The 23,697-nt window shown below is 39.3% G+C and overlaps 2 protein-coding genes across 2 annotated transcripts; both read left to right on the top strand.

Annotated features, from left to right (window-relative positions):
* The first annotated feature begins 623 nt into the window (after positions 1 to 623).
* lad1 (ladinin) lies at positions 624 to 11,053 on the top strand. Its single transcript, XM_030769848.1, has 14 exons — positions 624 to 675; positions 2,123 to 2,266; positions 3,090 to 3,432; positions 5,163 to 5,239; positions 5,666 to 5,831; positions 6,564 to 6,650; positions 7,428 to 7,471; positions 7,818 to 7,860; positions 8,001 to 8,044; positions 8,709 to 8,775; positions 9,028 to 9,159; positions 9,422 to 9,514; positions 10,100 to 10,206; positions 10,313 to 11,053. Exons 1-13 carry the CDS (start codon positions 638 to 640, stop codon positions 10,184 to 10,186), a joined length of 1,365 nt encoding a protein of 454 aa, XP_030625708.1. The 5' UTR covers positions 624 to 637; the 3' UTR covers positions 10,187 to 10,206; positions 10,313 to 11,053.
* A 1,028-nt stretch (positions 11,054 to 12,081) lies between these two features.
* On the top strand, positions 12,082 to 21,634 carry LOC115807951 (troponin T, cardiac muscle isoforms). The gene is given in 12 exon segments (XM_075353556.1): positions 12,082 to 12,117; positions 15,509 to 15,572; positions 15,875 to 15,904; positions 16,389 to 16,410; positions 16,702 to 16,765; positions 17,030 to 17,146; positions 17,339 to 17,416; positions 17,535 to 17,642; positions 18,327 to 18,436; positions 18,661 to 18,751; positions 19,339 to 19,379; positions 21,453 to 21,634. Coding segments are annotated over 12 exon segments (795 nt in total). The 3' UTR covers positions 21,487 to 21,634.
* The last annotated feature ends 2,063 nt before the right edge of the window (positions 21,635 to 23,697 follow it).

Raw genomic sequence — 23,697 nt, 5'->3', positions numbered from 1 at the left:
CCTCTCCTATTAAAAGACTGAACAAATACAACAACAGCAACAAAAAAAAAAGATTTGTCATGATGTAGGATTACAACCATTTTGTAATGAATAACACAATCTTATTATTGTACAGCTGGGGACAACAGGGTCATATTTCACACCATCAAACTGTTGAACTTCCAAAACATACAATACACAAAGCTGAATCAATATTCATCAAAAGCATTCATGCATAACATATAATTACTGTTATAATTACAGTAAGCAACAGGAGATAGTTCCTGTGACCTTATTCTTATGGTTGATGACTTATATTTCTGAATAATAGCTCTGTTTTATTTTGAGCAAATGGATTTCATAACTCAAAACGCTACTAAGGTTTTGAAGGTTTGATCTCAATTGCCAGTGCGTTATATGAAACAGAACATGTCCTCCGAAATATTATGTGCCAGTTACCTGAATGACAGCCATAGACCTCTGCCTCTAGGTCATGTGATTTCTCTGCCAAGGTGTGTATTTGAGTGGGAGGGGGGTAAAGGTGGATAATTTCATGCTGAAGGTGTAGGAACACAGAGAACGCAGAGGACGTCCGAGCCCTCCCGGAGTGCGCGTGTTCTCTGCAAAATATTCGCAATTTCTTGGATTAAAAAGAAGCATGTCTATTAGTCGGAAGAACTGGTCAGCTTTATCCTCGTAAGTCAGTTGTGTGCTTAAGCTGTAAGAATTTACCACTCTTTTTCCACACACAAGGAAATCCACAGATTCGCAGGGTAAAGGACAGAAGTACGTCATGGAGTGCAGAGTGCTTATAAAATATTACACCTGTGCCCGGGCTCCTAAGGACAGTTCTGAACGTTAAGTCATTTTAGAGAAGGCACTACAACAGAACTCTTGATATTTGATTCGACGTTTCCTGCTGAAAACAGAGACTAGAGGAACAAGCTTTCGATAATAACCTTGTAACGTGTGATACCAGATATATATATTTAAAGACGTGGAACATTGAAATTGAAAGCGATGGGTTAGTAAAAGCGATGGGCCAGTGTGAAATCCTGTACTTCGGACTGTTTTTAATGCTTACTTGCATGAGATTTTTTCCTCAAAACTTGTCACATTTGTTCTGTCTTGTGCTTCATCGGCTTTATTAATTCGTTTCGACTTTGAAAAAAGTATTCCTCTGTGTCTGTTAGAATGCATTGAAGTCTCTGGTGAATCTTATTTAGTTCGTTTCCAATGAAGACAGTTCTCTTTAAGACTGTGATGTTGCACTGTATTGGATACAGTAAACTGCAGGCTGACAGTTGAGCGTCTGCTGCTACAAATCTGCGGGTTTAGTTAATTGAAAAGGTAGACTGCATGAACGTCCACACAAATGTAGATTTGACCTGTAGTTTTAAAAAGGCAACAATTTAAAAATTGCTTGCAGATCTTGGTGGTGCAATTAACGGTGTTTCTTCCATAAATAAGTTTTTGTGGCTAGCTACATGTCTTCTTCATGCGTTGAAACAACAAAAAAGCTGATATATTGATACTCCTAAGGCTTTCTACTACCAAACGTCAGGAAAGACTTTGTCAGTGACTACCCTGTGTCTGAAACATCAGTCTAGTCGTCTTTTTGACAGCTTGTGTTTCTGTTTCCATAATCTGATGATACTCAGTGTGTGTTGGTCTTAGTTCAGATATAAGTCTCAAGCCTGTAGAAAACCCACTTCAGTTTGGTTTACTGGGTAATGCAGCGCATCGCCATTGTGAGATCAAGTACCTCCCCCCAAGGTTGCCTCAGCTAGTTTTCTGAAGTGAAATCATCATGTTCTAGACAGTACATCTTGTTTGACAGGTGTAATAGTACTCATGTCTTGTTTGGTATCTTTTGCAGTATTCCATGCAGTGTTAGGCCACTCATAGTCAGGTGACAGACCACAGGTTGTGGGCACTACATTGCTTAGTTTGAAATCTTATGAGGCTCAGTTTCTATTTGTCTAGAGGGTACTTGGTATGAACTAAAGAGGAACATTATACTGTAGAGTAATGCCCATGGATGAGATCACTTTCCCTCATGGCAACAAACAGTTTACTCTAAGAGGGAAATCAAGGACTCTGCAGTTTAATTTCCTTCTGTCTGTGTGCATGTTTTCCAAAGGCTGGCACGGATGTGGTCCACTGAGGATGAGGAGGAATTTGAAAGAGAGAAAAGGAGGAAGACGAGAGAACCTAGCACCTCCATGGAGCCAGATGACCAATCGCGTAATGCTCTAGGACGAGTCAATGAGTCACAGGAGAGCAGGTTAGTACACATCTAAACCACGCGTATCTGTCGCACACACAGCTGAATCAGACTTAATTAAGACACACACTTGAGGCACAGATGCCTGAAGCAAATCCACTAAGTCAATAGACAAGACTCAAACACTATTCTGTAAGTGTTAGCGAAGTAAAAAAAAAAAAAAAAGTTGGCCAAAGGGTTCTCAGGTGAATGTCAGGAGAGTGCAAAAGAGACTGCAGACTGCAAAAGAGAAAGCAGTCAAACTACTGTGTGTGTGTGTGTGTGTGTGTGTGTTCACCTTTACATTCAGTATATTTGCCAGACAGACCAGTGAAGTAATAATATAGGAAAATCCTGACACAGATTACTGAACAAATGCAGAGTTCCAACACAGCACCACTCTTCAGCTGTTTCTTACTGTGGTCTGTGTTGGTTGAGTTTCACCACCCTTCCAAGGAAGGTCATCATTATAGAGCCCAATTCACTGAGAGACAGCAGATAGATATACATGCAAATGCTTTGATGGTTATGGAGGTCAGGGCAAAGTGTTTGCTTAAAGAAATCAGCCAGTCTGTAAAAATCAATAAGATCATTTGTTTCTGTGAAATAAGTGAGTACCATAAAGGCAAATGTTGAGTTGATATATTAATAAAAAAAACACCTATGCTGATTGTATTCAAGTCCTCCTGCTTCATGATTTACCAAAATGACTTTTTACTGACACTTTAAATAATGTACAGACCATAGACCACGGTGAAGCTTTCATTTATGCACGTGTTTGTGTTTGTATAAATATATTCTCTTTCTCTCTCTTTCTCCTTCTTTCTTTCTTTGTGATGGGCAGCAATCAGGAAGAGAGCGAGGGTGGGGGTCTGGCCCAGCTGCAGATGGATTTTGTGGAGATGTTGCGAGTTCGTGATGAGAGAAGGAGGATGAGACATGTGGAGACACTTAGGAGACAGAAGGAGGCGGAGGAAGAGTTAGAGGGGGGAGTGGGAAACAGGTCTGCTGAACCACGGGTAGAGCGACTGGGTAACCTAGAAAAGGGACAACAACAGAGGAAGGAAACAAAGCAGGTGGCGGAGCCCAAACCGAAGGAGGAGCCCAAACAGAAGGGAGAGCTAAAACAGAAGGAGGTGCCAAAACAGAAGGAGGAGCCAGTGGCAGCGTCAGAGGGAGAGAGTCAGGTAAGATATTGCGAAGGATTATTTATCGTCATCACCAACTATCAATAAAACTTGTATACAGATTTCACTCACACCCTAATTCCGCTAGCTCCAGTAAACGTATGTATTTATACAGCAAACAACTAATTACAGAAGTCCGCTTTGATTTATGCAGTACAATGAAACTTCCTCAAATCTGAAACTCAGTCGTAGACATGTAGAAAAGTCATATTTTAGCTCTCAAATTTCACTTCTTGCACCTCTGACTTCAGTGACTTACATGAATGTTCTGTTTCATGGAGTAGTATTCAAAAAAAGAAGATATGAGTACTTCTGCTGAAAGAGCATGTTGCAGCATATTGGCTAACTCCATTCATTTGGTGGCACTGACAGGACACAGACAAACAGAAAAGTACATAACACACAGCCACTCATGAAGCAGACAATAGATTGTAGATATTGAGGTTTGATCCTGAATGAGTTTAAGATGCTGGATAAGATGTGGTTTGAGAGTGAGTTTGAGAGATCTTAGAGAACAAAAGACAGAAATCCTGGACTCCTTGAGAAGATCAGAATTAGGAGTTCTAGACTGAGGATCCTCACCATAGGCCTTGGATCAGATGATGACAGAAAAAAAATAGATTAGTTGCTTTGACATTGTCATGTAGGTGTTTTTACTCCCTTGGTCACAGAATAATGAATGAATGAGTAGAAGAACAAGCACATGTGGACATTTTAATGTGTATCAGTCCTCATAAAATCTCTCACAGCGTCTACACAGTCTCAGCCAGAGGCTGTTTGTGTAATAATGTGATCATGTGACCACCAGAGCTCAGAGGCCAGTGTGGACTCCCCAGCTCCCTGTGACCACCTGCGGAGTGTGTTGCATTAATGATCTACATGACTAACAGAGAGCATTCACACACACACACACAAATATAAACATACAGGGTCTGCTCATGTATACTTTCTCTCCCACACATGCCTATACACACACACCTGTGTGCACATACACATACATATCATACATAGATCTCCACACCCTGCATATTCACACATGCTCATGACACACATTGTTAATGAGCACTGCACATATAACTGTTAATGAATAAAATGCATTAGGGAGTCCCTCAGGAACATTTAGGTCCCTGTTAATCAACTGTCTGTCTGATGTCATCAATGTGTAGGACAATTTTAGTCAAGTTCTCTATTTGTTTGCCTGAGGAGTGTAAGACTGCATTGGCTATGCTGCCTGTCTGGTGTCAGTATCACACAGGACACTGTTGTTCATGTTGTCTGTCTGTCTGGTGTGAGCAGCACACAGAACACTGTTGGTTATGTTGTTTGTCTGTCTGGTGTCAGTATCACACAAGATACTGTTGTTCATGTTGTCTGTCTGTCTGGTGTCAGTAGCACATAGGATACTGTAGGTCATGTTGTCTGTCTGTCTGGTGTGAGCAGCACACAGGACACTGTAGGTTATGTTGTCTGTCTGTCTGGTGTCAGTAGCATACAGGATACTGTAGGTTATGTTGTCTGTCTGTCTGGTGTCAGTAGCATACAGGATACTGTTGGTCATGCTGTCTGTCTGTCTGGTGTCAGTAGCATACAGGATACTGTAGGTCATGTTGTCTGTCTGTCTGGTGTCAGTAGCATACAGGATACTGTAGGTTATGTTGCCTGTCTGGCTGGTGTCAGTAGTATGTGGAATAGTGTAGGTCATGTCTGTTTCTCTGATCTCTTTCTTGCAGAAGGAGAGTAGCAGTACAGAATCGGACAGAGAATCAGTTTCTTCTTCATCCTCACAAGCACGCCGAAAGTTTGTGAGGTAAATTCAGCACCATTTAATCTTCTCAGTTCATACACACATCTATCAGCGTTCCCTTTCCTCTAGAACTACATTACCCATAATTACCCATGTTGTAAATTATTTAGTGCTTTGTCAATATGTACATGCACAGATATCACAGAGAGGAATGTCATGAGTCATACAGCATACTGTAGTGCTGCAGTTCTAGGAGCAATCAATATGACTAAACATTATGAGACAGTGTGTTTGTAGAACAAAATATTCCTTTAAAAAATCGTCAGGCCTTCTCAGACTTCACTCTCTTTGCACTCTCATTAGCATATCACCAGAGATCACTTGAACAGAGTTTCTTAATGGTAGTAATCACTAGTCACATCTTTGTCCAAAGTCCAGCAGTTTCTCGAACTAATCTCTCTACTCTTGCTCTTGTCGTTTACTGAACAGCTCTGTCTCCATGTCGTTTGATAAGAGCCCGACGTCACCCACAGCACACAGCAGACTGACATCACCCCTGAGTCCCAGGTCTCCGGTCTTTCACGACTCAGCCTATGATCCCCCACAGAGATCCTTCAAGCGTGTCCAGAGCCCCACCCAAAACGGAGAGTCTCAGGTCAGACAACCAGGGAAATAATGACTGCATTACCTCAACACTACTGCAGCACAGAATATATTCCCATAGGGGTCTCACAGGATCTCATTCATAAAGAAAAAGACACACACACACACACACACACACACACCCCTCCCATATTTACACTGAAGCAGTTCTACTGCATTGCTACTTGATATCCTGCTCCTTGTTCTGACACTCTTTTTGATGCTCTGTGTGTGTGCGTGTGTGTGTGCGTGTGTGTGTGTGTGCGTGAACTGCTGTGCGTGCTAAGAGGACTTTGTGTCCACAATGGCCCTTATAAGAGGTGTGGCTTATTGTGTGTGTATTCTGGGCTGTATGTAAACATACTCTCCTGCTCCTATTTGTGCTTCCATTTAGTCAAGTATAATATCACAGCACCCCCTTGTGTTTCTCTTGATGTAAAACATTGGTTTATTAATATGTCAGAGGCCTGCATTTTTCTCAGTTCCAGTGCGCAATATGTTTATGCTACAACATTTCTACCTATACCTTTTCTGCTTACACCTTTTAGTACTTTCACTTTTGTTGCTGTCTTCTTATTGTTTTAAGCAAATCCAAATGCTCACGAGACAGTGTAAGCGGTGGTAGTGAGTGAACATTCTGGAAATATTTCTTCTCATACTTTCCATCATTCTATCATCTTTCATCTCATCCTTTTCTCTTTGTCTTCTATCTCTCTGATCCCTTGTTCCTGTGTTGGATGAACAGAATATTGAGAACGGTTCCGTGGGTGGGGAGGAGGCAGCAGGGAGAGCACCTTTCCTGCGCCAGAGCTCTCGAACAGCGTCCTTCAGGGTAAAGACCTCACACTCACAGCCACATGCTCAGCATAGCTTGTTGTACCTCCACAAACGGCATATGGTACTCTGAAGCACAATCTGTCTGGTATAGAGTGTGTGTCGAGGACCCTCAGGGATAATGGCTTTGTTTAGTTTATGTGATGTATGAATAAACAGGGCTTGCCAAACACACTCCCTCTATGGGCAGAACAGGAAATGACCTGTTCCCTAATACAAAGACAGTCAGAGGTGATAGTCTGTATGTATAGTAGGTGATGTCTCATTATATGTTTGTAGAACAATCTGGTCCGGTTCTGGTCTTATCTCATTATACACATGTGTTTAATTTTCCTGTGTCACACTCTCACAGGGAAACAGTGTAATATTGATTTATGTCCAAAACCTGGGGCACCATAAACCTATAGCACACAGTATATACTGTTCACCTGATCACCATAAAATGCCTCTTTCTGCTGTTTGCCAAATATTTACCTAACTAAACACACATTTGTACAGGTACATATAGAGAGAAAGCATTACAGTTGGCCTCAGAATGAGGTTAAACAATATGACAATACACCTGTTACTCAGCCAGAAATCTTTGAATTCAGACACCACAGCCCCACTAAACCAAAATGAAAAATCTGTTGTGAAGAAACGAAGTCTTGTGAGTAAACGAGATAAAGTTTTACAGCTGATGCTGATCTGTGTTTTGGAGTAGTATTAAATCACTGAATATTTTGCTGTCACTGTAATGGTGTGTTGGGATCACACTGTCTGATGTGATCTGTAGATGCTGAGGAAGAAAGAAGAGGAGACTGCGCCTTTTCAGAGGAGGTACTGATTTCGATTTTCAGCCTCGCACTCTGCTTGGGGAGGTTTGAGGGGGGGGTGGGGGGTTACTGAAGTTATCGTGAATGTGAGCTGTGGTCACTCTAGTCTCTAAGCCAGGTGAGGATCAGGTTAGGTGTTCATTTGATTTAAGCACTCTTGTATGTATTGATGCCAATAAATATTATGAGTTTATGAACATTATAGCAAGGTCAACCACTGAATTATTGTACATACTTTCTTAATTTAGAAACCAATTAGGAAACTTGTTTTTTTTTCCCCCTGTTTGCAACATGGTAGCAGCCTAGAGCGTTCAGTTTGGTTTATATTCTCACATTTGTCTTTCTAACAGTGCAAGTGTTCGACTGACATCAAAGAAGTTTGAGGCTGATAAGGTAAAACAAACAGAAGTTATTTAACTACAAATATGTTGCATAATGTAAATGCTCTTAGGCATCGTTTTGTTCATAAATATTCTGTGTCGTACTTTATGTTTTTGTTTTTTTTTTTTAAATCCCTTTTCCGTTTTATTTAGGATTCTAACCAGGAAGAGGAGCAGCAGTCTGCTTTCCAGAGAAAGTGTGTTTATCTTACTCCTATACCATAGTCCATTCTGTATTTTCACCTACATTGCTATTCAGATATGGGAGGACAGATACATCAAAATCCATCTCAGCCATTAATTATTAAAGAACGTGATCTATAAAATAACAAGGTCTGTTTATACCTATAGCTCTTTTCATGTGAAACTTAAAGCTGCCAAATTAAAGAAACACAAACTCAATATGAAGAGTGGAAATGATTAAACTGGTGGATGAAGAAAGTCACAGTAATAGTTATTAGGCAGTAGAATAACTTTTGGGATAAATAAAAGTTTAAGAAGAGGCGTTGTGTTCAGTTAAAATAGTAATAAAAACTTTGGCTTGAGCTATATTTTTTGCCAATCCCCATGAATGCACAATGGTAAATTGCTGTGTGTATAAACTCAGGTTATCCTGTATTTCATGAGTGTTTTTTATTGTATTACTATAAATGAAAAGACTGTAAGAAATAGCTATAGTATCAGTATAAACCGGGTATATTAATAACTATTTTTTTGCATTTATTGAGTGTAGATGTTTAGTTCACAATACCACTGTGTTTATTATCAATGTGGACCATTTTGTCATTGATTGTTTGAGTCCAAATGTATTAGTGTGTGTGTTGTAAATGTCTATGGTTTTGTATTGTTATTGTGTGGCAGCTCCAGACAGAGAATATCATCCCGTTCCATTAAAGAGAAGATGGAGAAACTGGCCCAGGCCTCACAGGTCAAAACTTATTTTTCACTTACTTCTAATAATCAGTTCAATCAATCAATAACTGCCCATACTGATGTTTATTAGTCATCACCATTACATAGTCAGGTTAATTAGTCAATTCCAAAAATCAGTCACCTTTAGAAATACATATAGATTGGGCTAATACATATGTAGCGTTCAAGTTTTTCATGGAGTCACAAACTCAACTGCCTTTAACTCATTCTTTTCTCTCCCTGTTTGCCACTTTCTGTCACTTTGCAGAAATGGGAGATGGCAAAATCACCTGCTTCGCTCCAAAGGACCCTGTGCTTGGTGGATGAGGTGTCAAGGAAGAGGGAGATATTTGAGAAAGAACAGACAGCCTCTGAGGGGAGCCCAGGTTCCCCCAAACTGGTACCATAGCACACATTCCACTTAAAATCAGTTACAATCCATGACTTATTTAGACTTGTTTAAGGGCTCAGTACTTTGCCTACTGTAATGCCACTGTAATAAAATATTACATTAGCTGAAGTTTTCAGTGCTTGGATTGTGACATTTGGCCTTATGTCATTACCTGTCTCTCTAAAATTCTGTAGACCTGGGTTGTAAACAGATATCGAAACTGAAAATGGAAAGTTGTCTTGTTACCTTGTCTTGTTTTTAATGTGACCAGGATTACCACAGCTTCTCAGCCGGGATCTCTGAAAGGCTTAATCGCTTTGTTCAGAAGAAAGGCATGCCTGGAACATCTTCCCTCATGCCTGTTGTGAGTATGAACTTCATCTGTCTGTCTGTCTATCTATCTATCTATCTATCTATCTATCTATCTATCTATCTATCTATCTATCTATCTATCTATCTATCTATCTATCTATCTATCTATCTATCTATCTATCTATCTATCTATCTGTCTATTTCTCTGATTGCCTCTCTCTCTGAAGACATTATGAACTCTTAAAAAAGTGAACAGACCACTCTACTGTGGAGGAGATACCACAGCATGTTTATTGTTTTGTGTTGCTGATGGTGTATTGTTGATGCTGTTATCTGATGTGTACCAGTGCATATGCTAGAGCAGCTACAGCGCATTCAGAAATACTCCATGCCCTAACACTGAAATAAACTCTGAACACTGCCTGTGTCTTCAGCTGGATGGCAGTATTTAACCAGGTCAAGCACTACAGGGCTGCAGAGTCACATTGTCACATTGTCTTTAACTCTTTAAGAGCAAACAGGATACAGGAATGTTTCTTTCAAGCTGTGCCCACTGCTGTGAAGTGTGGCTAATATTATCCCTGTGTTCTCTCTCTCTCTCTCTCTCTCTCTCTCTCTCCCTCTCTCCCTCTCTCAGGACCTGAGACATGTGGATATCTCTAGTAAGAGGAGTTTGTTTGAGAAGGGGAATGCTGAGGAGGACCCCCATTCTCCACACAAATGAGACGACCTCCCTGACCCTAAGTATGCTCACACACACACTCATTTGTATTCACTCATAAATTAGATAAGCATTCATTAGGCGCTGAGCAGGAGTGGGGAGTTTAATACCTGTCTCCATTTTTTGCAGAGCCTTTAGATGTTGTGGAGAGTGAGATGACTGGCAGAACTCTCTCAAAAGACAACAGCACTGATTGTCTCTAAACATTCCTCTTTTTATTCTGATGATATCTTTGAGAAGTACTTTCATTAGCAGTCAAGGCCTTGGATCTATTCTCGTTCACTCAGTTTTCATCATTTAAATAGGAAAATAATGTTTGATGACCACACTTCCCAAATTTCATGTAATATTTAATAACCTTTAGGTATCATGCAGGTCAGGGATGTAGGGTCACACACAAAATGCAAGTATGTGAACTAAAGACACACACATACACACCATACACTCCGGAACCCGCTTTTACTTGTTACAACTCAACATAAACTGAAAAATACGCTCTCAAAGCCCTTTCAAATTCTCTAAACCTTGTCTCCATTCAGTCAGTTAATAAATAACAAATGCGTAAATAATTAATTGAAATTTCTCTAAAGTGACACTATACCTGCTGCCATTTTATCACACTGAGACACCACACTGCACAGAATTCCACAGTGTAATTTCAACGTGAACACAATTACAAAATGCATTGAGAATGAGGGATAGTATAAGTCCTTTGCCTATCTTTGAGACTGCTTCATTAAACACAGATTTGATCAGATTCCTGTAATCTTTTCTCAGAAAATCTTAGCTCTTCTGCTGCTTAAACAAATATGCTTCCAGTTCTTTGCTACCAAAGGCAATCTACCTGCCAATGAATTATTATTGTTCACAGAAAGAGTTATATGTGTCAAAATAAAATGTTTTTTAAACTGCGAATACGTTGTTCTTCATCTTATTAATAATTATTTCTCATGTATTTGAAACTGTATGAAACTATTTAATACTATGTGTTAACAGACTTGTATACTAGCAGAAATCAGTCACTGTAAAAGTAGCCTGTTGCATAGATATTTAAGTCTGGTAACATCAGTTCTACAGCTTTTAGGGTGATTATGGATTTATGGATCAAATGTTGCATGTTTTCAGTCTCCTGCTCCAAAGACAGATTTGTTCTGAGTCACCGGGATTGCCACGACTGCTTTCTCTGTGGTTACTTCAAAAAATCAAAAACCTTCACATCCAGTGGAGTAGGCCTGAATGTGTCGTGACAAAAATAGACCAGTGATTTAAAAATTTGGGTGTAACACACCATGATTAGAATTATAAAGTGTGGAATTTGACCCTTTCACTTCCTGAAAGAGGAATGAGTACCTCCCCCCTGTGTCTGTGGAGAAGTGTTTCAGTGCCTGTGATCTTTCAGTGTCAACGGGCACACTTTGTGCATTTGTGTGTTGGTGGGGGACATTTAGATGTGATGTGATAAATATGTTGTGCATGTGTGTGTGTGTGTGTGTGTGTGTGCTCGTGAGTGTTTGTGTGATAGTGTAAGGACACAAATATCCCCCTATCTGAGAGTATGGCAGCACTGGCCATTTTAGGGAGTGACTGAGAGACTCAGAACTCACTATCTCTGAGCTTAAAAATACACACAATCAGATCCAAAAGCCCCCCCCCCCTCTTTCTCTCTCTCTCTCTCTCTCTCTCTTACCTTAATTTAAATGGTAAAAATACAGTGAGAGGGCTTTAGAGACAGTTGGCAGCTCCAGTGTCTGAGTGTTTCTCTCTCTTTCTCTCTGCTGCATTTTTACAGGTAGGAGCACTCTATCTCTCCTATAGAATGGTTTCAAATCATGCTTTATGATTAAATGGTCCATGTTATTCAATATGTATGTTTTGTACAAGTTCGGGACATAGCAAAGATGTCAGACAACGAGGAAGTTGAGGAATACGAGTGAGTTTTTTTTTTTTTTAATATTTGAGCATACATACTACATCTATCTTGTAAAAGCCAATATAACAGAGTATTTATTCATAACAGCAAAATAGATTTATTGTGTATTTACAGTATGTGTATAGCTGAAAGTGATATTGTGTGTTATGTTCTGTTTGTTCCAGGGAGCTGGGGGGTAAGTCATTTATTCTATAAAATCACATTGACTCCTTAACCAAAGTTGCACAGCTTTGGAGAAGTGTATAGTATTAGTTATTGTGTGCTGATGGAAAATGTTGCTATTGTTCGTGAAAACTCTGTGACATTCAGATAGTGTTTAAGAGGTGGTTACTGGCTGTGGTAACAGTGCTATTACCCCAGTAAAGACACTATTTAAGATCCTAGGAGGTGACAGGTATCAATTATTTACATGCCATAATCTACACACACTTTTGACAGCTATATGACCTTACAGGAAACAGTTCAGTTCACTTTCTATAGCTTTTATTCACATGTACAGAATGTACATAAAGTAGATCTTTGATGGTCACAAAGAAGATTGAAATATGTGAACTCTGTGATACACCTCTTCAGTCCATACTACAATATAGAGACATTCTCTGAGGACTTTGAAGTTGCATATTGTAAAACAGAGATTCTAACAACTAGATATATACCACACTGTTCAGAGCCCTTTTCAATTAAGTGTTATGACATAGGGTATCACAGTTAAAGTAGTTTGTCTAATTTCTACTTAGATACTGATACATATAGAGATTCTGATATTTTAATAGGTGTATATACAGTTTCTTTAGTCTCTATGGCTATGTAGAGAATTGTACAGGGCCTGTAACATTTTTATAATCACATATTTTGTTGCATGGCTTGGATCTTGACACCCCTAAAGTCTCAGATCAGCTTGCAGTAATTTTTGTGAAGCGTTGCTATGATAATTACAAATCATTACAGAGACAATGACTCCACTTCTAAGGAACACGGCAAGAATTCACTAGTGACGAAGGATATTGTTGAAGATCTGTATGCATTTGTGTGTGTGTGTTTATGTGTTACCAAGCCTAAAAGATGTACTGGACAAGTAATATGTAAGTGATTCTCTCTCTCTCTCGCTGTCTCTCTCTCTCTCTCTGTCTGTGTGCTTGTTTGATCTGCTTTGACCAGGAGAGGAAGTTCCTGAAGGTACAAGCTTCACTCTGCTGTGCTGTGTCAACATATATTTCTCCAGGAGTTTTAATCAGATTTGTTTTCCCTTATATGAATTTAATGGGGCTGGTGTATCAGTCCGCTGATCTCTATATATATTCAAATTCTCCTTTAACCTTTAATGTTAAATACCTATATCATCACTACACTGAAAATTATTCAGTTATTACTGCACCACATTGGAAATTCACTCTGTAAACTCATCTGGTTCTGAAACAGGTTGTCTAAAATGAATACCATGTTTAGAACTGCAAAAAAATTACCCTCACACAGCAATAACTTTTTTTTTCCTATTTCAAACCTTCAAGAAAACCGTGAGCCTCTTTAGGAGCACTATGCTCCCTTCCTGTGCTTTTATAATCTGAATTTCCATAAGAGTTACACCTCTCTATGGAATTCCTGCTAGCAGCTATTTGTATGTTAGTATGAATTGTTAATGACATTAAGTGCTTAATGTGTGCCAGCACATATTGTCATGCAAACACTACGTCACATGTGTTAAGGTAGAATGTGCTAGTTCAGTTTGATATTTGTCGCATTTTAATGGTATTTGACATGGTCATTTGTGGTACTTAATCAACTGATGAATGTCACTTTGAAAAAGAAGAGAGAGGACCAATCGCTGAACCTTGAAATGTGTTGTTTTGATTTCTTAGAATCAATTTCAGCTTTGGCCCTGTTATTGTATATGTTGTTTAAAGACTTGCTTTCTGCATGATTCATTCAGTGAGCCACGGTGATAAACACACATTGCCAATGATCACTTTAAAGGTAGCAGCTGTTGTCTTGTCATTGTCTGTTTTGCTGTGTGCCAATACTGTGAAAAGGGGGTTCTTAGTCATATTGTTATTATAATTCTTTAATAATACATAATAATACTTTACAGTTGTATTTAATAAGGGCTTGGTGATGCACATCATTCTCTGTAATAATTCTCAACAGGACACAATGTGACAAAGAAATTTATAGAACACTCCTATGCCTGCTGAAAAAGGGCCAGAAGGTGATTGTATGTCCTGATTCCATGCCCTGTCCTGAGGTAGTGCCATCTCACTGCAGGTACTCCTAATCTTAGCTTTTACTCCGCTTTCTAATAGCGTGTGTACTTGCTTTTGCACAGAGGAACAGGCACAGGAGGAGACGCAGGAGGAGGTGCAGGAGGAGGAAGGTAGTCTGAGAGCATGAGCTACTACTTTAATGTGGTCACTGATCCTTAAACACTAACTCACAATCGAACAGAGATAACAAATTCTGGATTTATGCTTCAGTGAGACATAGCTGACAAATTCTGCCATCGAGAAATTAGGTAACAGTTAGAATAGTCACACACACATGCGCATGCACACACACACAGACACACACGCTCATGTACACACAAATGCAAGCACATGCATTCACAAGGACACATGCAAATATGCACCCGTCCACACTGCTCAGCCAACTGTTGTGTAGTGGAACCTTGTGGATTTCACTCTGACCCAGAGAGAGAGGATGAGAGCTTTTATCTACACACACACACACACACACACACACACACGGCAAAATGGTCCTTTCTCCTTTATCTACCCCTAGTCATACTTTCCCATAATAGAGCACACACAGACACAGACAAGTGTTCCCAGTTCTAAAACCAGTCTCAGAAGAGTCCTGTCAAGTAAAGTTGAATACAGTGAGATCTAAGGCTGTTAGGAAGAATCACCGTGTTTTCCTTTGTTTAACTTAAAAAGTAGATCAAATAGTGAAATCAAAATGCTGAAAACATCTAAAACCCAAAGGCATTATTGTCTCATTTTAGCCACTTGTATATATAGTAAATAAAGGAATACTGATTTAAACCATGTACATCAAATCGGTTCTGCACCGTGTTTTAATTTGTATAATTTTAACTCTAGAGACATCAGGCTTGTAGTGGCACATATCAAAAGATCAAAAGAGTTTCAGAGAGCATAGTAACTGTCAGTTAAAAGAAACAAACAAACCGATGAGTCATTGATGAGTGATCACACAAACTAAGGGAGTATAATCCATGAGACTTTACGAGCACATCTTCTTTGTTTTCTTCAGAGTTTGCATGTTGTGTTGTTTTATAATATCAGTTTCACTGTTGGCAGAGGAGCATGGGTCGTGTGAGTGTTATATCTGAATGATTTCCATAAACTTCCACAAAGCTTTGATTTGCATACGCAGAGGCTCAGGGTGAAGAGGAAGAACCAGCTGCTGAGGAGGAGGCTGGCGAGGAAGAGGCCAATCAGGAGACAGGTGAGCTTTGAGAGAGGGAGAGGGAGAGAGAAAGAGAGAGAGTTAAACCCAAATACGACCCACCTGGTGACATACCTCTCATTCCAGTACTGATATCACGTCTTTAGACGGTTGCTTAGACATGACAACAGTCAAAAAAACACACCCACTCACACATACCCACACACACATGCACCCACACACACACACAAACAGACATGCACATACATAGAGTGAGTTTGGGGTTTTAGCCCTTCTTTCTTGCAGAGCTGTAGCAGTGTTCATTCACATTGTATCACTCTCTCTTTCTTTTTTTCTTTCAGAGGGAGGAGAGGAGACAGAAGATGGCGGAGGTAGTTTTTTTTTTTATAGGTTTAATATGGCACATATAGGTCACAACAGTGAAAATATACATTAGGAAATTTATTGCATCAGTTAAATGAAGCAGTGAGTCAGCATCAGTGAAATTCTCAGACCACAACAGTGTAGTGCATTTCCACGTATTTCAGTATTAGGCTCTGTGTCAAAATCGTGCAAAATCTGATCGCATTTTCAAATAATCGACTCAGCTTGTGTTTTTGGTGTTTGTATGCAGAGGACAAGTATTCAGAGTGAATGCTGATTTTCCCATTGACAAAATCCGTGTCTGCTGCAGATTGAGCAATCTTGTACACATTGTACCTGAGTGAGTGTGTGTGTGTCTGTGTATGTGTGTGTGTCTGTGTGTGAGTGTGTGTTTGTATGTGTAGCTGTGTGAGTATGTGAATGAATGTTGCTCACTTCTGTCACACTAATTAATATTGTGTTTCTTTTTTTTTGGTCTTTTTTCATCACTAGGGGAGACAAAACCCAAATTCAAGTAAGTTCTTTACTGAATGAGAGAACATTCATTAGCGAACAGTGGTGAATCTTCAATGGTAAATGGTGACCCGTTTATTAATAAGAGACAACATTTATTAACATTAATAATATTAATACTTCACAGTATATTCTTTAGTGAGTGATGCATTGATTCATGAAATGTATTGCATTGTGATATGTGCTGAATGGGTGTAAAAAAGCAGTACGCTGCTGCTTAGCTTTGAAAAGTAAACACTGCATCTTCACCATGATAAGATATGTAAAAGTCCCCAGCTCTGTCTTCTCTTAGACCTTTCATGCTGCCAAACCTGGTGCCTCCAAAGATCCCAGATGGAGAAAAGGTTGATTTTGACGTAAGTATGACAAAGTGCAGTCTTGACATGTGACACACACCAGCATACTGTTTGCGGAAACATTTTTCTGATGCTAAGTGAGGACACTTCAAGCTAAATTCACATCCGCTTCTGCATATCTGATATCATTTTCAACTGGCTCTTATTATTCATCCTGTATGTATGATATGCTAATTTACTGATACTGTGTACTGTGGTGCTCCAGTCACATGAGGTAGCCTAATTCTACAGTCTTGACTTCTTCATCCACCCCCTGTGTGGTAGGATATCCACCGTAAACGTATGGAGAAAGACCTGAATGAACTGCAGGCACTGATTGAAGCTCACTTTGAGAGCCGCAAGAAAGAGGAGGAAGAACTGATTACCCTAAAGGAGAGGATTGTGAGTTACATCTCTACGCATTCATCTCAAACTTTTAGGAATAGATAGATAGATAGATAGATAGATAGATAGATAGATAGATAGATAGATAGATAGATAGATAGATAGATAGATAGATAGATAGATAGAGTCATACATACATGTGAAAACGTATATTGTGTTGGCATTGTGATTCCGTTCTGAACTGTACAGGAGAAACGTCGTTCGGAGCGAGCAGAGCAACAAAGGATCCGCAGCGAGCGAGAAAAAGAGCGTCAGAAACGCCTAGAGGTTCGACTCAAAGCAACACTGCGACATTCTCTGCCAACCCTGGAACACTAAAGAAGCAGGGTCTGATGGCCTCATCAGGGAACAGACAATAATGCTGCTTCTGTTTCTGCTCGCTCAGGAGGAGAGAGCTCGAAAGGAAGAGGAGGAAGCCAAGAAGAGAGCGGAGGACGACGCCAAGAAGAAGAAGACTCTCACCAGCTTACATTTTGGCGGTTACATGCAGATAGTAAGAATGGAGATGGACTGTTAGGGTTAGGATGAAAGGTGTCTCTGAGCCCTGTATATATCAGGCCTCTGTAATATGTGCTCATGGTGTGATGTTGTTCAAACTCGTTCGAGCTCTGCATCGTCCAGCTACAGATGGTGATTAGAGTATTTCAGGACTGATTTTCACCAAACTGAAATGATGTGTGAAAAGCAACAAAATGAATGTCATTGTACTGACAGATTCTAGTTTTCGTGTAAGTCATGTGTTAGTCATTAGAAATTTAATTCTGCAGTTTGTCAGCATGTGAAAGGAACAAACGGAAACCACAAAACTTGCCTTCAGCAAAAAAAAAAAAAAAAAAAAAAATCAGGAGGCACCGATTGATGCAAACATGTATTGCTCTTAAATGATCAGAAAGTCTCAGAGGTGAAAAAGTTGAATGAAAAAAAGCTAATCTCAGCCTGTAATATTTCCTTGAGGGATTCAGCCTTTTTATTGCAGTCACAAGTGAGATAGCAAAATAAAAGGAAAATAGAAAGAAAGAAAAAAACAAAATTAGCCTTTCAGGTGGAGACACGCTTATGGTTATCTTGAATTGTAATCATGATACCCATTACAACTTAAACGCATCCTGCTCCATTTTTTAAACTGTTTGAAACCTGCAGTTTGAACTCAACAACTGAACAATTGGTTGTCCTGCAGACAGAGAAACGGAGTGGTAAGAAGCAGACGGAAAGAGAGAAGAAGAAAAAAGTTCTCAATGAGCGTCGCAAGCCATTAAACATTGACAACATCGGTGAATCAGCTCTCAGGTGACGGAGGCCAACCCAGATCAATTGGTGGATCACCATAGCATGGATCACCATAGCATGTCTTAAGAGTTGTTTGTGTACAAATAGCAATAGATTCTCTCTCTCTCTCTCTCTCTCTCTCTCTCTGTGTCTCTCTCTCTCTCTGTGTGTCTCTCTCTGTGTGTCTCTCTCTCTCTCTCTGTGTCTCTCTCTCTCTCTCTCTCTCTGTGTGTATCTCTCTGCAGGGAGAAGCTAAAAGAGATGTGGAATTGGATGCACCAGCTAGAGGCAGAGAAATTTGAGCTGCAGTATCAGTTCAGCAGGCAAAAATACGAGGTGAGACACGAAAAGGTTTTTTTTTTTTTTTTTTTTTCAATCATTCAGGTACGAGGGATACAGACACGTATGTGCATGTGACGGTTTTTGCACAACATCATAAAACAATATTGTCACTTTTCTGGAGGGTAAGAGAATGGACTCATTGTGAGAGTAGAGTACTGCCAGTGTGTCACAGGGCGTAACTGTTGAGATATATTACGATTTCAAACTTATGAAGGGTTGTCTCTTTATTGCTTTAACTAGGAACCATAAATGAGAAACAATGTTTGACTCTTTGAATGTCTGAATCAGTAAAGTGTCATCAGTAGATCTTAGTAGAGTCAATAGCCCTTTGCTTTTAGATTTTCTCTCCTCATAGACACCCACACATTTTTATCTCATTCAACATCAACAAGAGCCAGCATGGTGATTGTTTACAGTGATTAAACAATGTGTTATGAAAAAAGTATTCCTCTATTGTAAACAAACGGATTAAACTTCATTATATTCAATGCTAAACTGAATACTCTCTCTCTCTCTTCCTCTCTCTCTGTCTCTCTCTCCTCCTCCTCCTCTCTCTGTATGACTTTGACTTGTTCTCACAGATTAAAGTCCTGAGGAACAGAGTCAGTGACCACCAGAAAACGTGAGTGTGTGTGTGTGTGTGTGTGTGTGTGTGTGCACGCGCTTGTAATTATTTGTAAATGATTAGGGTCATGTGGCCTCCTGTGGGCCAGACATCATTTCAGGACATAAATATCCGACAAAACAAAAGTAACCAAACGGCCATTTCTGTTGGTCTCCACCTTTGGAACCAATTTTTAAAATATGATCATCATTGTTTGAACAAAACTACAGTATGTTGGCTCCAGTATGTCTTTGGATATGGGCATAGTCATGGACATAATGCGTTGTGCACTCAAACTTTGGTCATAACCACTGTGATGAACATATATAGTATATGCCAAAGTACAATCCCCAATAGCTCTGTAACAGCCAGCCTGGCTTGATGGAAAGACACACTGTATTCATATTGCAGATCAGTACTGATCAGTAGTGTTGACAATAATATTCCAAAAAACTTGAGACATAACATAAATTAAATTAAAAATCACTCATCAAGGTCTGGTCACTTCTGATAGTTAAAGCTGTTGAGTCCAGCTAATTCTCTTCCACGCCAAACATCCCATCCCATCTCTCAACAAGTTCCTCACACTCACACGCACGCGCACACACACACACACACACACACACACACACACAGAGACTTACACGTATTGAACCTCTTGTGCCTCCTCTCCCATCAACCCTGGTCCCCACGCTCACTCTGACAGGTGTCTGCTGATGAGTAACAGAGCAGGATGGAAGTTAGATAGCTGTGAGATTCCCATGTCATGGCAGAGCACAGTGTTACGAGCCAACGACACTGCACAGCACAACACTGACTGTAAACACACAACCTGCAAAGTCACCGCCGGCTATGGCTGGATATAATGAGTATGGAGAAAAACTATAGAGTTGTTATTTTTCAGCATGGTTAAACATGTGTCATGTGACTGCAAGGATGCCAAAATGGGGCTGTCACCAAGAGACAACATTGTACAATAGATGAGTTAAATTATTGGAATGCTATCAGTGATTGTGGCAGTTAATTAAAGATCTTGGCTGCCAAAACATGACTAGCACATCTGAGAGACATTGATGTCAAACATAACCGATGATTAGAAGAGAACCTTCTCTCTCTGTGTGGCTTAGATCACATAGCCACGCAATAAAGCTGTCAATGCGGTGAACAGGTACAACAGTGAATGGTAACTAAAATAGATAAATCAGTGATTTGAGAATCTGGCACAATCTGTTTAGTCACTTAGAAATTTAGAATTTAAAGTCAAAGTTATAACTAATGGCTTTGGTGACGCACAGTCTTTAATGTTCTCAGAACATTCGGTAGAGCACTGGGCTCCTTTAATGCAATCCATTACTCGATTTTTCATTCAACACAACTCTTAATCATCCTCGCTACCCCAAGGCTGTTTGGATAACAGATAAAGAAACAAATGTGCTTTCATAGGGTTCATGAGGCAAAACGAGGCCCTCGTATGGTTCTCTATTGGCTTTGGTGAAAATATGATTATGAGTTCAGGGAGCAGACCTGGGGTAGGCAGGCAGGAGGAGGCTATAGTCACCTTTCGGTTTGTTTTATCTCGTTTTTTTTTTTTTTTTTCTTCGCCTTTCTGGTTAACTTCCATTGTGTGGGCAGTGACAAATTGAACCTGAGTTTGTGGTCATAACCTGAGACAGCTGAAGGGAGTTATGTAGAACACATATCAAAAAAGAGAAAAAGAAAACAACCCCCCCCCCCCCCGAAAAAAAAACCCCATAGTTTTTAAAACTGTACACATTGAAAATAAGGATTTCTCTTGTTCTGAGTAGTTCAGTATCCTGGCTTAAGAAGAAATTCTATCATTTCCTCTTGATTTTTCTAACCTAAGTATGTGTTTGATCGTTCAGTCAGGAGATTGATAATTTGATATTTTACTCCAGGGCACTCGAAGTTTCAGTCACCTTGGAATCTTATGAACATGTCGAGCCCTGTTTTGTTGAGCGTGTTTTGTTCTGATTTCCTTTGTGTTAGTATTGTCTTCTTTTTGAAGAGACATACAATAATATTCCTCTGTAGAGTACCTTTTGACATTCTTGCTTTCTTCCTGGTATGTAGGTCAAAGAGAACCAAGAGGGGACTTCGGAAGTAGAAGTTCTAAATGGTTACATGTGACATTTCAAAGGGCAGAGGTCTCACAACTGATCCTTAAAGCATCTCTATTTGGATGAGAGCAAAAACAATCAATATTCTCTGCTGTGTTACACTATCTTCAACTCACTATCAACACATGTACACTATCTTCAACTCACTATCAACACATATAATATTACGATGAACATACTGAGAAATAAAGATGAATTTCACAGCATTATGTCAACATAAGGTTGTCCTTGTTTGACTGTTTGGATGTCTACATCCTGAACATTGCAGAAGCTGACACCTGTCTTCGTGTTTGAGTGAGAGTTTGAGTTTGAGAGTTTGAACTGACTCACAAAATCAAAGAGATTCTCGGCTGTACACTTTTCTAGACCTGACCGGTTTCATTAACCACACAATCCCAGAGGGCAAGAGACTGTGCTGTTTCACACAATGTGAGGAGCTGCAGCTACATGCAGAGATGTGTATGGTGTGTGGTACGGTATGGTGTATGTGTGTGTGCGTGTATGCGTGTGTGTGTGATTGTGCGTACTCATGTTAAGACAAGGCATAAAAGAAAATGATGCTCTTTTAAAGACACTGAGACATAATTCTGTGAATCCACAGCAAATAGCAGCTATAATTTCATTTAGAGCAAAAATGATTGTTCTGTTTTTCAGTTTCCGATTTGAAACATGACCAAGTGAGAGAACGTTCTTATGCGAAGAGAAAAGTTCATATCTTCCTTAAAAGTTCCTCATTTATTTGCATCCCCCTATGGATGATAAAAAAAAAAATCTAATGTACTTGTCTTCCAGCAAACCTTTCCATTGAGAAATGTCAGAGCAGATATGAACGAAATCTTTTTAGATTTACACTTTGGACTCTGAACAAATCATTTGAGATTCCTTTTAGAAGGCAACCCAATACTGTTTCTCTCCAAACCAGGGAGATCTATGAAGGTCACCACAAATCCTCTAGGGGTTTTTTTTTTTTTTTGGTTTCTAAGAGGGTCTAAGAGGTCAGTAGGTGTAGCAGTGTCACAGAAGTTGGTCAGTACAGGAAAACACACAGTAAAGCGGAGTAAAGGCCATGCTTTATTTTGATCTATGCAAATAGTACAGGATGACAGCGTAGCCTGATATAAAACACTCAAAAATACAAATTAATCAAAATAATTCAGAGTAAAGCTATTTGGTCTGGAGAATACAGTCCTGGGAAAACGCAAAACATTTCACTAGCAGTTCAATGGCATTTGGACTGATCATGTAATGATATTTATAGTCTGATTGTACTACTTCTGTGCACTTTAGCAATGCAAAATGCTAGAAGAATTCATAAGGAAATTTAATCTCTCTATTTTTTATTTCTTCACATACACACATATGCATGTTGTACAGATAAAACAGGTAACACTGAAAAAAAGGAATTCTTTTGGCAATACCACAATAATTTATGCACACAATAAAAAAGAAGAAATCAATGACAGACTGTGCTCTAAATAAAAATACATATTACTGATATCTATCTTGACACAGGCATGAAAGATCACATAAAAAGTTAACTCTTTAAGTGGAATGCATGTTGTTTGTCATTCATTCAAAATAGAGAAATATATAAATGTTCTACAAAAATATTACCAATTTCTGTAACAACGAAACTCTATAAGCCGCTTCTACAAAGATTTTTTGTTTATTGCCAGGGCAAAGTTTTTTGTCTATTCAGATCAGTAGCTTTTAATAACCAAACCCTCACTTTAAAAATGTAAAAGAAAAAAAGCAAGAAAAAGAATGAAATATTTACAATGTAATGCATTTTGAAAAATCTGGGCCCTTTAATTGCAAATGTAAAGTGATGGAGACCACACCAGAAATTTGGGAGAACAGGAATTATATGTACAAGACTACACTTCCATTCTCATTCTCGTTTTTTTACATTCCTACACTTTGGACATAATACAAAACCATCAGAGCGCAGAACAAAACATTGTCCACAATCCAGCACATCCTAAACCCTGCTAGCACTTATACAAACAATAATAAAACCATAATGAAATCCTATAGTACCATGTTTTGCCAACTTCAGTGTAATCATAAAATGATGTGTTCCGAGCTTCAGACATTCATGTGCTGTGTATATATGCTTTATTTAACAAACCAAACTCACTGAGAGATATGTCGACATATTAGAAAGATTAGACATTTCTGCATATCAGTGAAGAATC

The sequence above is a fragment of the Chanos chanos genome, chromosome 3 (assembly GCF_902362185.1).
Source record: "Chanos chanos chromosome 3, fChaCha1.1, whole genome shotgun sequence".
Lineage (NCBI taxonomy): Eukaryota > Metazoa > Chordata > Actinopteri > Gonorynchiformes > Chanidae > Chanos > Chanos chanos.
The sequence above is the reverse complement of the archived record's forward strand: the minus strand, read 5'-3'. Positions and strand labels throughout refer to the sequence as shown.